We start from the raw sequence: 15945 nt of genomic DNA, 5'->3' as shown, positions 1-15945 counted from the left end.
GACATTTTTTGGAACTGCAGTTATTCATCGATAAGTAACTGCAGTGACTTATTTGTTTTATAGGGTAATTTTGAATATTGGAAGAATATTTCCTCAAAATTTTGTGCTGTTCACAATGGAAAACTAGAGACATGAAACATTTTTAAGTTTAATCTGAATGATTAACATATTCTCTACTTTTTTAAGTCTACATGGCCAATAAAACAACAGATCAACTTCTGGTTTGTAGTGTTTACCAATACCCTACGTGTAAATACTTCTGTCTTGGCCAATTTCAAGCTACAACACAATGTCTCTGAATATGGAGTTGGGAAGACATGTGCAATAGCACACCATTGTATTCTGTTTCCACTGAATAGATGCAATAAATGTAAATAACCTCTAAAGCATAGAAAATAGTAAAATAATTAGGAAATGAGGATTTTTAAAGTTTTTTTTTTTGTTTGTTTGTTTAGAAAAACAGCTTTATTGAAGTTTAAACTACACATATTTAACATGTACAAGTTTTGTTACATGTTTATAGCCATGAAATTGAGGTTTTCTTGGGCCCTCTGTAATCTCTTCCTCCTTACCCACCTACCCATCTTCAGGAAACCACTGATCTGCTTTCTGTCACTCTACATTTGTTTACATATTTTAGAATATTACATTAATCCGGGGGTAGCTTATGTAGGTCTGGGTTGAGAATCCCCCATGAAATTGCAGTTAAGCTGTCTCTGGAGCTACAGTCTCGGGAGACTTGCTAGAGGCTGGAAGATTCAATTCTAATCTCTTTTCCATGGCAGTTGACAGGAAGCTTTAGTTCCTTGCCACATGGGTCTCTCCATAGGGATGCTCATCACATGGATTCTTTCAAACACAGAAAGTGATCCAAGAGCAGGAGAGTCTACCCAAGAAGGAGACCAGTGTCCTTGATAACCTAAAATTGGAAGTTATATGTCCTCACTTTTTCTGTTTTATATGGGCTTTACAGATCAACCTTTGTAAAATGTGCGAAGGGTACCCAAGGGTAAGAATTCCAGGAAGTAGAGATTTGGGGTTCTTTTTTAGAGTTTACCTGCTACAATCACATTTTACCTTGTTTTAAAGTCTTTTTTTTTTTTTTGAGACGGAGTTTCAGTTTTGTTGCCCAGGCTGGAATGCAATGCCATGGTCTCGGCTCACCGCAACCTCCGCCTCCCAGGTTCAAGTGATTCTCCTGCCTCAGCCTCCTGAGTAGCTGGGATTACAGGCATGCACCACCACACCCGGCTAATTTTGTATTTTTAGTAGAGACGGCATTTCTCCATATTGGTCTCAAACTCCCCACCTCAGGTGATCCACCCACCTCAGCCTCCCAAAATGCTGGGATTATAGGCGTGAGCCACCGCACCTGGCCTTAAAGTCTTTTAATGGTAAATTAAAGATTAAAAATTAAATGAAGATTCTTATGTTTTCTGAATTATATTATGAATTATAAGAAAGATGAGAATAGGCCTGCCAATATTCTTCACATTTGAAAGTTTCCTACCAGCATAAATTCCCTGATGTTCAACAATGTTTGAGCCATACACAAAGCACTTCCCACATTCCTCAAACTCTTAGGGTATAACACCCATATGCTTTCTCAGATGCACTTTAAGGGCTGAACTGTATCTAAAGGTCTTCCCACATATTTTACATTTAAAGGGTTTCTCACCAGTGTGTACCCGCTGATGTTCGGTAAGAAATGAATTAAGTCTAAAGGCCTTCCCACATTCCTTACATTCAAAAGGTTTCTCACCAGTGTGAACACTCTGATGTCCAATAAGTTGTCCATAAATGGTAAAGGCTTTCCCACATTTGTTACATTCATAGGGTTTCTCCCCAGTATGAATTCTTTGATGCTGAACAAGGTATGAGCCAGAACTGAAGGCCTTGCCACACTCCTTACACTCATAGGGCTTCTTACCAGTATGGATTCTGCCATGTTGCACAAGGTACGAGGCTCGACTAAAAGTCTTTCCACATTCCTTACATTCGTAGGGCTTTACATCAGTATGAATTTTCCGATGCTGTGTGAGATGTACGTGCACTCTGAAGGCCTTGCCACATTCCTTACACTCATAGGGTTTCTCTCCAGTATGAACCCTTTGATGTACAGTAAGCTGATGGCGACTAATAAAGGCTTTGCCACATTCCTTACATTCATGGGGTTTCTCCCCAGTATGAATCCTCTGATGCTGAACAAGGTATGAGCCAGTACTAAAGGCCTTGCCACACTCCTTACATTCATAGGGCTTCTCGCCAGTGTGAAGTCTTCCATGTTGAACAAGATACGAGGCACGACTGAAGGTCTTCCCACATTCCTTGCATCTGTAGGGCTTTATCCCTGCGTGAATTCGCTGATGTGCATGAAGGAAGGAACTAAGTCTAAAGGCCTTTCCACATTCCTTACATTCAAAAGGCTTCTCACCAGTATGAATACTCTGATGTCGAGTAAGCTGTCCATACACAGTGAAAGCCTTCCCACACTCCTTACATTCATAGGGTTTCTCGCCAGTATGAATTCTCTGATGCTTAGCAAGGGGTGAGCTAGTACTAAAGGCCTTCCCACATTCTTTGCATTCATAGGGTTTTTCACCAGTATGAATTCGCTGATGTTGAATCAGGTATGAAAAGGTACTGAAGGCCTTCCCACACTCCTCACACACAAAGGGTTTTTCACCAGTGTGAATACTCTGATGCCGGGTAAGCTTTCCATATGCTAGAAAAGCTTTCCCACATTCCCTGCACTCATATGGTTTCTTCCCAGTATGAATACTCTCATGTACTGTAAGCTGATAGTTACCGCTAAAAGTCTTTTCACATCGTTTACATTTGAGTGACTTCTCACCAGTGTGAATTCTCCTATGCTTAACAAAGGCTGAACCTCTGATAAAGGCCTTCCCACATTTCTCACATTTGTAGGGTTTCTCATCAACATGCAATCTCTGATGTATGGTGAGTTGATGTCCATTACTAAAGTTCCTCCCACATTCTTTACATCTGTTGGGTTTTTCACTACTATGTATTCTTTCATGTTGAACAGGCTTTGAGTCTTGACAAAGAGTCTTTCCGTATTCCTGACATTCACGTGGTTTCTGTCTACTAATTTTCTGATGTGGGGCAAAAGATGGACAGTATTCAGAGGGGAGCATTTCTTTATGGCCAATTGTATCATCTTCCACCTGCAAATCTGAAAGAAAAATTTTTTTTTTTTTTTTTTTTTTTTTGAGACGGAGTCTTGCTCTGTCGCCCAGGCTGGAGTGCAGTGGCCGGATCTCAGCTCACTGCAAGCTCCGCCCCCCCGGGTTTACGCCATTCTCCTGCCTCAGCCTCCCGAGTAGCTGGGACTACAGGCGCCCGCCACCTCGCCCGGCTAGCTTTTTGTATTTTTTAGTAGAGACGGGGTTTCACCGTGTTAGCCAGGATGGTCTCGATCTCCTGACCTCGTGATCCGCCCGTCTCGGCCTCCCAAAGTACTGGGATTACAGGCTTGAGCCACCGCGCCCGGCCGAAAAATTTTTTAAATATCTTATTCTATATGAAAAAAAATTCTAGAGAAGAGAAAAACTGAAAATAACACTAACTAGCAATAAATAGCTCAGCAATATTAAAATACCATTATGAAATTCAAAAAACAGAAGGAATACAGAGATTAACAAGTGTTTATGTAAAATAGTAAGGTTGGTGATTAGTGACACAGTTTTTATTTAGGTGTGCATAAAAATCTTTGAAGAGCCTGTTAAAAAATGGATGTTCAAGCAGCATCCAGGCCCTCTGAATCAGATACAGGGGAAGTTCCTGGGCATCAGTACTATCAACCTTTCTAACAAATGTTTCTGATGCAGACGAAATTTTTATAATCCATATTTTATTGTTCCTTCTGGGGGTTTCTTGTGGCAGTTACATTAAAATCCATGTATCTTTCCACAAATAATATAGTCCCTGTTCACCTCTCACGCCTCACATCAGGACACAGCTCCCTCTGTCCCATACTGACCTAATTTCCCCCTTTTAGCACCTTGACGTTCTTACAAATTTCCTCACCTTTTGGTTCCATGTGCAGGTGGCATCATTGCCTAAAAATCTTCCGGTATGTTTTGTTTGTAGACTGGAGCTTTCTTATCCTATCCGTGTTTAAAATAAAATGTCACTTTATCAGGAATATGGTAAACTGCTAACTTTGTCTAAGGATGTCCATGTCTTTATTTTCCAGCACTTCATTCCTTGGTTTCCTACTGGTTTTCTTTTTCTTTTTTTCTTTTTTGAGACAGGATCTCACCCTTGCCCAGGCTGGAGTGCAGTGGCACAACCGCAGCTCAATGCAGCCTCAAACTCCCAGGCTCAGGTGATTCCCTTCTACCTCAGCCTCCTGGGTAGCTGGGACTACAGGTATGTAGTCCCAGCTACCCAGCTAATGTTTTTGTAATTTTTTTTTTTTTTTTTGAGATGGAGTCTCGCGCTGTGTCACCCAGGCTGGAGTGCAGTGGCGCGATCTCGGCTCACTGCAAGCTCCGCCTCCCAGGTTCAGGCCATTCTCCTGCCTCAGCCTCCGAGTAGCTGGGACTACAGGCGCCCGCCACCACGCCCGGCTAGTTTTTTGTATTTTTAGTAGAGACGGGGTTTCACCATGTTAGCCAGGATGGTCTCGATCTCCTGACCTCGTGATCCGCCCGCCTCGGCCTCCCAAAGTGCTGGGATTACAGGCTTGATGTTTTTGTAATTTTTATAGAGATGGGGTCTCATCACATTGCCTAGGCTGGTCTCTAACTCCTAGGCTCAAGTCATCCTCCCACCTCACCTCCCAAAGTCCTGGGATTATAGGCATGAGCCACTGAGTCCAGCCTCCTATACAAAAGAAATAATAGTAATAAAATATCTCCATGCAAAGAATGATATTTTATAATTCCAATGACAATTATCATTTGTTGTTAAAACCATGACAAGACATATTGCTAAACTGAAGAAATGCATACTCCTTGAGAATAAAGTAAGATCACACAGATTATTGTTTAGTCACAAGGAGAAACATGTAACTCAATAATGTGGGCTTGGACCATTATCACTGTAATCTAGTAGACAGTCTTTTAATGAGGAGCACAGCCAGACGTTAGATGTCTCCTGATAAGATACACATTGCCTCCTTTGATATATTCAGACAAAACTGTTTACCACCTTTTAAAATATTACCATATTATTTGATAAGCCCATAGGACAAGATCACCGGGGTGGCCACTAAAGCACTGGGTTTGTACACAAAAACCAACTGCAAAATTGGATTAGATGTTATCTCACTGAACTCAATACTTGCCTTTAGGATGGTTCCCGTTATCTCCTAGGATCACTGTGGCCCATTCATCTCCCTTGTCAGAAAAAGAAACCTTTAGATAACTTAATTCAAAGAGGAGAAAAACTGGACCTTAGTTTGTGTCAAAAAACTTCAGTCAGGCTGTGTGCAGTGGCTCACACCTGTAATCCCAGCACTTTGGGAAACCGGCGGGCAGATCATGAGGTCAGGAGTTCAAGACCAGCCTGGCCAACATGGCGAAACCCTGTCTATACTAAAAATACAAAAATTAGCTGGGCATGGTGGCAGGCACTTGTAATCCCAGCTATTCGGGAGGCTGAGGCAGAAGAATCGCTTGAACCCAGGAGGTGGAGGCTGCAGTAAGCCAAGATTGTGCCATTGCACTCCAGCCTGGGCAACAGAGTGAGACTCCATCTCAAAAACAAAACAAAACAAAACAAAACTGCAGTCACCACTGAAAGAGAACTTTGGACTGTTTTCTTCTACCTCCGAGCCTTTTAATGTCAGGCTACACAAAAGGATCCTCAAAATGGGGAGAACCATATTTGCCCTGTAATCCAGATAACAGATCTGGACAATGTCACAAAGACACAAATTCATGTCCATGAAACTCAATAGGCAACGGTTCAAAATACATTGTTTAGAAAAAGTACCTTGCCTTCCAAGCAAGAAACATTATTCTTATGAGAAGAATGTTGTACTCGCATCTTTAAAGACCTCTGAAATCTTTAAAAACTCTAAAATGATTTAGGAAAGAAATAAGAAATCACGAAATTAGATAATTGGGATAATTCTTCTATATCTGGTTCTGTAGGCTCTTTGGATTAGGGATGGGATCTGTCCATGTGGTTGCATTTGGGTATAAGTCTTTGATCCTGGCTTAGAAGTGAACTATAAATTCTGACCGTAACCATTCTCTTAGGATTTGTCTATACTCTAGGGTTCAAATGCCTAGAGTCATAAATGCTATTGTGCAACCACTTTCTCATCAAATGATCCAAATGATACTCAATTTTTTTTTTTTTGAGACGGAGTCTTGCTCTGTCGCCCAGGCTGGAGTGCAGTGGCACGATCTCAGCTCATTGCAAGTTCCACCTCCCAGCTTCACGCCATTCTCCTGCCTCAGCCTCCCGAGTAGCTGGGACTACAGGCTTCCGCCACCACGCCCGGCTAGTTTTTTGTATTTTTAGTAGAGACGGGGTTTCCCTATGTTGGCCAGGATGGTCTCGATCTCGTGACCTCGTGATCCGTCCGCCTTGGCCTCTCAAAGTGCTGAGATTACAGGCATGAGCCACTGCGCTTGGCCTGTTTGTTTTTTTTTTAAGACAGAGTCTCGCTATGTCACCCAGGCTGGAGTGCGGTGTGGCTATCTCAGCTTAGTGCAACCTCCACCTCCCTGGTTCAAGTGATTCTCCTGCCTCAGCCTCTTGAGTAGCTGGGATTACAGGCATGCACCACCATGCCCAGCTAAGTTTTGTATTTTTAGTGGAGACATTTCACCATGTTGGCCAGGCTGGTGTCAAACTCCTGACCTCAGGTGATCTGCCTGTCTCGGCCTCCCAAAGAGCTGGGATTACAGGTGTGCGCCATCATGTTCAACTCCAAATGATACTCTAAATAAAAGAACAGAAAAAAAACTTTTGGAGGTTGAAATGACATAGTTGTGTACATTTGGATAATCATGGTCCCAAGAAGATAATAGCCTATTTTACAGACAAGGCTGAAGCATGACCAAAAAGGAGACGGGGGAAATTGAGAACAGAAATCAATGAAATTCCCTATCTCTGTGCTAAAGAAAACTGAGACCAGCATACCTCCCTGAACCTGTCTTAACCTTCAATATTCTCTCAGGGCCCACGGGATCAATTTTTAGTTTTTGAGTTTCTTTTTCAAGCAGTTCTATTTCTAAGAATTCGCATTTCATGACTTTTAGTCTTTCTTAAAGGCCTTCAAAAGAACAAAGAGAAAATTTACTTATTTTCAAAATACACTAAATTTCATTCAATTTTACAATTAGAGCTCTACTACACCTTTTTATAAAACTACAATCTACTATGAGACAGTAATCTTATTTATTCCAGTAAGAATCATGTGTAAGAATAAGTTTCCTGGGAACATTTTTCTGTCTCATCATCCTGAGAGTTATTTCACCATTATTTGTCAATTATGCCCAAGCATGTGAAAACAGAAAGACTAAATAAGAAAGTGGATGAATGATGGCACTGCCTAGAAAGATGATGCAGTAGTGAAATAAATCAACGCTGCACCATCCTTCCATATCCTTACTGTGTTGCTCAAAAACCTGCAGTGCCTTTGAAAGCTTGAAAAAAGTCTGGACACATCACCTGCATGTCTTTTTTAAAAAAAATTAGCTTTTAGACTAGGCACGGTGGCTTATGCCAGTAATCCCAGCCCTTTGGGAAGCCAAGCAGGGTGGATCAGTTGAGGTCAGGAGTTTGAGACCAGCCTGGCCAACATGGTGAAACCCTGTCTCTACTAAAAATACAAAAGTTAGGCCGGACACGGTGGTTCACGCCTGTAATCCTAGCACTTTGGGAGGCCAAGGAGGGTGGATCACCAGGTCAGGAGTTTGAGACCAGCCTGGCCAACATGGTGAAACCCCGTCTCTACTAAAAATACAAAAATTAGCTTGGTGTGGTGATGGGCGCCTGTAATCCCAGCTACTCAGGAGGCTGAGGCAGGAGAATCGCTTGAACCCGAGAGGCAGAGGTTGCAATGTGCTGAGATTGTGCCACTGTAGTCTAGCCTGACTGACAGAGCAAGACTCTGTCAAAAAAAAAAAAAAAGTTAGCCAGGTGTGGTGGCAGGTGCCTGTAGTCCCAGCTACTGGGGAGGCTGGGGCAGAAGAATTGCTTGAACCTGGGAGGTGAAGGTTGCAGTGAGCTGAGATCACACCACTGCACTCCAGCCTTGGTGACAGAACAAGACTCTGTCTCCAAAAAAAAAAAAAAAAAAAAAAGAAAAGAAAATTTAACTTTTATTGAACACTGTTGAGAATTCAAAAATTTCATTATCTACCCATAGGAACAAAGATTAGCAAGCTGACAAAGGAAGACATGTCATAAATATCAGACAAATCAGAAGATAAATATGAAAATAAAGGAAGCAGCATTCTAGACCTTCACTGCCTCATCTGGGGCCCACGAGCCACAGGCCTAGACCAAATTGAGATGTTCTGTGAAACATCCACACCAGATCTCAACGACTTACTAAAAGGAAAATAATTATATAGTGATTATGTATTAAAATGATATTTGGAATATACTGAAATGAAATATGTTATTGAAATTAACTTTACCATCTTCCTTTTCCTTTTTATTAATAAATGTGGCTACTAGAAATTTTAAAATTATATTTGTGGCTTGCATCATATTTCTATTGGAAGTGCTGTTCTAGATGACAAAAGGATACCTGGTGCGTTGTCTTACTAATCCACATTATTTATTTTTAAAAATAAAGACACTGGCTGGGTGTAGTGGCTCACCTCTGTAATCCCAGCACTTTGGGAGGCCGAGGCGGGTGGATCACTTGAGGTCAGGAGTTCAAGACCAGCCTGGCCAACATGGTGAAACCCTGTCTCTATTAAAAATACAAAATTATCTGGTGTGGTGGTGTATGCCTGTAATCCCAGCTACTCTAGAGGCTAAGGCAGGAGAATTTCTTGAACCTGGGAGGCAGAGGTTGCAGTGAGCTGAGATTGCGCCACTGCACTCCAGCCTGGGAGACAGAGCAAGACTCCATCTGAAACGAAGAGAGGAGAGGAGAGGGGAGGGGAGGGGAGGGGAGGAGAGAGGAGGGCAGGGGAGGGGAGGAGAGGGCAGGGGAGGGGAGGAGAGGGCAGGGAAGGGGAGGGAAGAGGAGACACTGATAGCTAAGTTGCATGTGGACTGAGTGGAACTCTATAAGTACCTGATGGGAACTCCATACTCTGAGCTTCCCTAAATGTAGAATCTCTTAAATGGCATGTCTTCTGTGGGGACCCTGGAAACCATGCCCATGGAATTGCTACGGGTACTGAGTTCTGTGAAATGCTTGTATCTTCTTTAAGTCGTGGCAGCTCGCAAACTCACCTGGTGTGTGTCTCGTCTATCTGCGCCTTACTTTTGGATGGCTATGCGAGTGTATCCCGCGTGAACCACTGTAAGGACGCAGCCTGACAGAACAGGTGAGGCTGCCCTGCCGGCAAGCTGGGGTTCCTGCTGCGGAACAGATGGTGCCAAGACAACCACAGGCAGTCTTAGTCTGAATGCGCAGTTGAGCCTAAGATGAACCTCCGGTGGGCACTGCAGGTGAAATGGTCTTTTGTGTGTTTGAATCATATCCTTAATTCTTAGTACCTTCTGCAGTATTTAGGAATAAAGTCTTGCAATTGTACAAGTTACTTAAATGGTACAGCAAAAAAATTTTGTATACACAGATATAGAGCAAAGTGGTAAATTATTAAGGACTAGTGAATCTTGGTGAAGATTGTTACGGAGTTTTTAACTCAGCTGGCAAAATGCAAAAAAAGTTCCCAAATTCAGACTTTTAAGAAGGGTATAATACTTCCAGATATTAAGCAATACTATAAAAAACAAAAAAGAAGGCCGGGCGCGGTGGCTCAAGCCTGTAATCCCAGCACTTTGGGAGGCCGAGACGGGCGGATCACGAGGTCAGGAGATCGAGACCATCCTGGCTAACATGGTGAAACCCCGTCTCTACTAAAAATACAAAAAACTAGCCGGGCGTGGTGGCGGGCGCCTGTAGTCCCAGCTACTCGGAGGCTGAGGCAGGAGAATGGCGTGAACCTGGGAGGCGGAGCTTGCAGTGAGCCGAGATCGCGCCACTGCACTCCAGCCTGGGTGACACAGCGCGAGACTCTGTCTCAAAAAAAAAAAAAAAAAAAACAAAAAAGAAAATCCTCCAAGTAATATAAGGAGACTGGTAGGATACAAGGTGTATTGGTTTGAATACTGTCCCCCAAAGTCCTTCCACCCAGTACTTCAGAATGTGACCTTCTTTCTTTCTTCTTTTTTTTTTTTTCCCCATCTCTTCAGAACCAAATGCCTCAAGAGGACTGCTGTGTTCATTCTTGGCACTGGCTTGTCTCCCATTCTGTTTTTACCAGACCAGTCAGGCTTTTACCCCTAGATGCCCCTGAAAATTTCCTTTAGCAAGGCTAAATATTGTGGTCAGACTGGGAGCCATGGCTCACACCTGTAATCCCAGCACTTTGGGAGGCCGAGGTGGGCAGATCACCTGAGGTCAGAAGATTGAGACCAGCCTGGCCAACATGATGAAACCCCACCTCTACTAAAAATACAAAAATTAGCCAAGCATAGTGGCAGGCGCCTGTAATCCCAGCTACTCAAGAGGCTGAGGCAGGAGAATCTTTGGAGGCAGAGGTTGCAGTGTGCCAAGATTGTGCCACTACACTCCAGCCTGGGCGACAAGAGTGGCACTCTGTCTTGAAAAAATATATATATATTGTGGTCAATTCTCATCACTGCTTAGCTTAGTTCTCTTTTCAGATGATCGTTCTTCTTTTTTTTTTTTTTTTTCTTTTTAAGAGATGCAGTCTTGCTCTATTGCCCAGGCTGGAATGCAGTGGTGTGATCATAGCTCACTGTAGCCTCAAACTCCTAGGCTCAAGCAGTTTTCCTGCATCAGCCTCATGAGTAGCTAGGATTACAGGGGCATGACTCTATGCCTGGCTAATTTTTAAACTTTTTGTAGAGATGGGGGTCCTGCTATGTTGCCCAGGCTGGTCTTGAACTCCTGGCTTGAAGTGATTCCCCCTGCCTTGGCCTCCCAAAGTGTTGAGATTATAGGAAGAAGCCACTGTGTCTGGCCTACTCTTCTATCTTGAAACACTTTCTTCATTTGTCTTTGGTGGCACCACCTTCTGGTTTTAATTCTACCTTAAAAGAGGCAGTCTCTTTTGCAGCCTCCTCTAGAAGACCTCTAAATGTTAAGAGTAGCCACTACTGGCTGGGTGCAGTAGCTCACGCCTGTAATCCCTGCACTTTGGGAGGCCAAGGCAGATGGATCTCCTGAGGTCAGGAGTTCAAGACCAGCCTGGGCAACATGATGGGCAACATGATGAAACCCCATCTCTACTAAAAATATAAAAAATTAGTAAGGCTTGGTGGCAGGCACCTGTAATCCCAGGTACTCAGGAGGCTGAGGCAGGAGAATCACTTTAACCCAGGAGGTAGAGGTTGCAGTGAGCTGAGATTGCATCACTGCATTCCAGCCTGGCTGACAAGAGTGAAACTTCGTCTCAAAAAAAAAAAAAAAAAAGAATAGTCACTACCTGCACTGACTCTCTAGGGGACCTCAGCCAGTGCCATGGCTTTAAATAGCAGCCAAATGCCAATGAATCCCAATTTTTATTTTTTATTTTTTATTTTTATTTTATTTTATTTTATTTTTTTTTTTATGAGACGGAGTCTCGCTCTGTTGCCCAGGCTGGAGTGCTGTGGCCGGATCTCAGCTCACTGCAAGCTCCGCCTCCCGGGTTCCCGCCATTCTCCTGTCTCAGCCTCCCGAGTAGCTGGGACTACAGGCGCCCGCCACCTCGCCCGGCTAGTTTTTTGTATTTTTTAGTAGAGACGGGGTTTCACCGTGTTAGCCAGGGTGGTCTCGATCTCCTGACCTCGTGATCCACCCATCTCGGCCTCCCAAAGTGCTGGGATTACAGATTTTTATTTTTATTTATTTATTTTGAGACAGGGTTTTTCTCTGTTGCCCAGGCTAGAGTACAGTGGTGTGATCATAGCTCACTGCAGCCTTGACTTCCTGAGCTCAAGCCATCCTCCTGCCTCAGCCTCCCAAGTAGCTGGGACTACCGGTGTGTACCACCACGCATGGCTAATTTGTACATTTTAAGTAGAGATGGGATATCCCTGTGTTGCCCAGGCTGGTCTCCAACTCCTGGGCTCAAGTGACCCTCCCAACTTGGCCTCCCAAAGCGTTGGGATTCCAGGCATGAGCCACCAGGCACAGCTGCATCCCAAGTTCTCATGGGTAAGCCTAAACTTTCCCTGAGCTCCAGACTTGCATATTCCACAGCCCACTCAGCATCTTTGCTTGGATCACTAGTAGTCATCTCCAACTTAACATATGGAAAGCAGACACCTTTAGGTATGCCCTTCAACCTGCCCTTCCCTCTTTACCATCTCACATGACTGTACCCCCACTCAGCTGCTGAAGTCCAAACCTGTTGATCCTTCTTGATTTCCCTCTTTGCCTCCATATCCATTTACAATCCACCTACACGTTGTGGGTTTTACATTAAAAATGTATGATGAACACCCTGCCTTCTCACCACTGTCCATCACTAACATCCTAATCCAAACCACTCAGAACCCCAGCTTGCATTGCTCTTGCCCCCATTCAGACTACCCACTACAAATACCTGCAGTAATTATCTAAAAACATACACTAGGATGATGGTTGATAGGGTTTGGCTGTGTCTCCACCCAAATTGCATCTTGAATTGTAGCTCTCCTAATTCTCATGTGTTGTGGGAGGGATCTGGTGGGAGATAACTGAATCATGGGGGCAGTTTCCCCCATACTGTTCTCACAGTAGTGAATAAGTCTCATGAGATCTGATGGCTTTCTAAGGGGAAACCCCTGTCACTTGGTCCTCATTCTCTCTTGTCTGCTGCCATGTAAGACGTGCCTTTTGCCTTCCGCCATGATTGTGAGGCCTCCTCAGCCACATGGAACTGTGAGTCCGTTAAACCTCTTTTTCTTTATAAATTACCCAGTCTCAGGTATATCTTTATAAGCAGTGTGAAAACAGACTACCACAATGGTGGAAATGGTAGCATTGTTTTTGAATTTAAACAAATACCCCCATAAAAACAGAGCAAACAGGATAGCAAAACTGTTAAAAAAACAAAAAACAACAAAAAAAAACTACAGATAACATATACAACAAAACTACAGGAAGAGGTACCCTCAAAATGGCAAAATTCTAGCAGACAGAGACAAAATACTACAGCTAAGACTTGTGTGGTTTAGGCATCTGTGCAGGAAAAAGCAGAGGGGGACAATGTGGGGTGTCTGACAGACCTGAGAACCCCAAAATAACCAGCAGGTGTCCATAAGCATAGCAGGCTGATTTGAGAAGAGCAGGTAAGACTGGGAGTGAGAATATGGGATGTCTGGCAAAGTTTGAAGTGGCTAGAGGTGATTAATCAGGGAGGGAGAAAGGTGAGTGTGATTAGGTACAGGGCATAAGCCTTAAGGGAAGGTAAAAGAGTTTTCTCTCTTCATTTGGAGAATCCAGGTTGAAGGGTATATGAAAACTCTTAGTACAACTTTCCAACTTTTCTATAAGCCTGATATTATTTTATAAAAATTGTTTTTAACATTTTTTATTTTACTTTAAGTTCTGGGATATGCGTGTAGAACATGCAGGTTTGTTACATAGGTATACAAGTGCCATGGTGGTTTGCTGCACCCATCAACCCGTCATCTAGGCTTTAAGCCCTGCATGCATTATATATTTGTCCAAATGCTCTCCCTCCCATTGTCCCCCAGCCCCTGCAAAAATGTTTTATCTTTTGACCAGAGTGATGGTTACAAAGGTATCTGCTTTATAATAACTCATCAAGTTGTACATTTTCATATTGTTTTTCTGGTATCTGTTTCCTATTTAATAGAATTTTCCAAAATTCAAACATTGGAAAAATGTAAATTAGGTCATAGTTTCTAGTTACATTAGAAAATAATCCAAATTCCCGGCCAGGCATGATGGCTCATGCCTGTAATCTCAGTACTTTGGGAGGCCAAGGCAGGAGGATCACTTGAGCCCAGGAGTTCAAGACCAGCCTGAGCCACACAGTGAGACCTTGTCTCTACCGAAGATTTAAAAAATTAGCCAGGTGTGGTGGCGTGTGCCTGTAGTCCCAGCTACTCAGGAGGCTGAGGCAGGAAAATGGCTTGAGCCCAGGAGGTCGAGGCTGCAGTGAGCTATGATTGTACCACTGTACGCCAGCCTAGGTGACAAAAAAAGACTGTCTCACTCAAAAACAAAACAAAACAAACAAATTCAAATTCCTGCTAGCACTCTAGCTTTTTCCTTCTTACTTTTCTCCCATTAATTCTGCCCGAACCTACTTACTGCTCCTGAAACACACAAAACTCATTCCCACCTAAAGCATCCACATCTGCTATTCCCTCTGCTTGGCATGTCTTACATAATTACATGGCCTGAACTCTCACTTCTTGTTCCTGTCTCTGTTCAAATATTACTGTCTAAGAATATATGAATAAATCCAAATGCAAAAGAGGAGGTAAAAGCAGTGAAATTCAAAACACAGATGGAATAATGCACTGGGAAAGTGACTAAGTCAGTAATAAACTGAGAGGGAAACAAGAGGTGAGTGAGTATTAAAATGGTTAATGAAGTTCCTTTGGAGAGGCTGGTGAGATATTTCTTTCTTACCCAAGTCTCAGCCTTTTTCTACCCAGGCCCTAGGGCTTTGAAGGGAAACTTCCAAACATGGCAGAGATGCACCTCCTCCCTGACAGCTGGGCTGTTTCCAGCAACGATGGCCTCCCTACCTGCCATGCTCTTACTCACCTGTGCACCATCTTCTTTCATCTTTCCTCTCTGTCACCTCAGGCTCTTTCCATTGTTCCAATAAGGCGATCACATGTGGTTTAGAAAGGGAATGTCCTGCTTATGAGATAAGAATGTGGAAAAGAAATAAAATGTGAGTTCAAAAATACTTTCAGCTTTGGTTAAATTTGCCATAAATGAAAGGTCAAACGACAGTGACCTTTATATCTCAGAGATGAGAAGAGTAAGAGGATTCATAATTCCAGATAAGTAGAGAAAGGTTTTATTCATTTATTTATTTAGAGATGGAGTCTCACTCTGTCACCAGGCTGGAGTGCAGTGCGCGATCTCAGCTCACTGCAACCTCTGCCTCCCAGGTTCAAGTGATTCTGCTGCCTCAGCCTCCCGAGTAGCTGGGACTATAGGCATGTGCCACCACGCCCAGCTGATTTTTGTATTTTTAGTAGAGATGGGATTTCACCATGTTGGCCAGGATGGTCTCAATCTCTTGACCTTGTGATCCGCCCACCTTGGCCTCCCAAAGTGCTGGGATTACAGGCATGAACCACCACGCCCGGCTGAAAGGTTTTATTTTAAATGAAATCTATCTATCTATCTATTATAAATATAGATAAGTATATACTCATTTATTTTTTGTGTCTTGATAAAAAACGGGGCCCAGTGGCTCATGCCTGTAATCCCAGCACTTTGGGAGGCCAGGGTGGGCAGATCACTTGATGTCAGGAGTTCGAGACCAGCCTGGCCAACATGGTAAAGCCCTGTTTCTACCAAAAATACAAAAATTAGCTGGGTGTGATGGTGTATGCTTATAATCCCAGCTACTAGGGAGGCTGAGGCTGGAGAATTGCTTGAACCTGGGAGGTGGAGGTTGCAGTGAGCTGAGAGCATTACACTCCATTCCAGCCTGGGCAACAGAGTGAGACTATGTCTCAAAAAAAAAAAAAAAAAAAAAAGGCCGGGCGTGGTGGCTCAAGCCTGTAATCCCAGCACTTTGGGAGGCCGAGACGGGCGGATCACGAGGTCAGGAGATCGAG

The 15945-nt window shown here is 43.4% G+C and overlaps 1 protein-coding gene across 2 annotated transcripts; it reads right to left on the bottom strand.

Annotated features, from left to right (window-relative positions):
- Positions 1–1389: 1389 nt before the first annotated feature.
- ZNF30 (zinc finger protein 30) lies at positions 1390–15024 on the bottom strand. 2 transcript variants are annotated; one of them, XM_025368207.1, is made up of 3 exons: positions 14912–15011; positions 4051–4130; positions 1390–3196 (listed from the first exon to the last, which is right to left on the bottom strand). In XM_025368207.1, exons 2-3 carry the CDS (start codon positions 4061–4063, stop codon positions 1581–1583), a joined length of 1629 nt encoding a protein of 542 aa, XP_025223992.1. In that variant the 5' UTR covers positions 4064–4130; positions 14912–15011; the 3' UTR covers positions 1390–1580. The 2 variants fall into 2 exon arrangements, with proteins under 2 accessions (XP_025223992.1, XP_025223993.1); XM_025368208.1 differs by lacking the exon at positions 4051–4130 and having other exon boundaries at positions 14912–15024.
- Positions 15025–15945: the final 921 nt, after the last annotated feature.

Source organism: Theropithecus gelada, chromosome 19, assembly GCF_003255815.1.
Source record: "Theropithecus gelada isolate Dixy chromosome 19, Tgel_1.0, whole genome shotgun sequence".
Taxonomy (NCBI): domain Eukaryota; kingdom Metazoa; phylum Chordata; class Mammalia; order Primates; family Cercopithecidae; genus Theropithecus; species Theropithecus gelada.
Note: the sequence above shows the minus strand (reverse complement) of the source record. Positions and strands in the feature narration are given on the sequence as shown.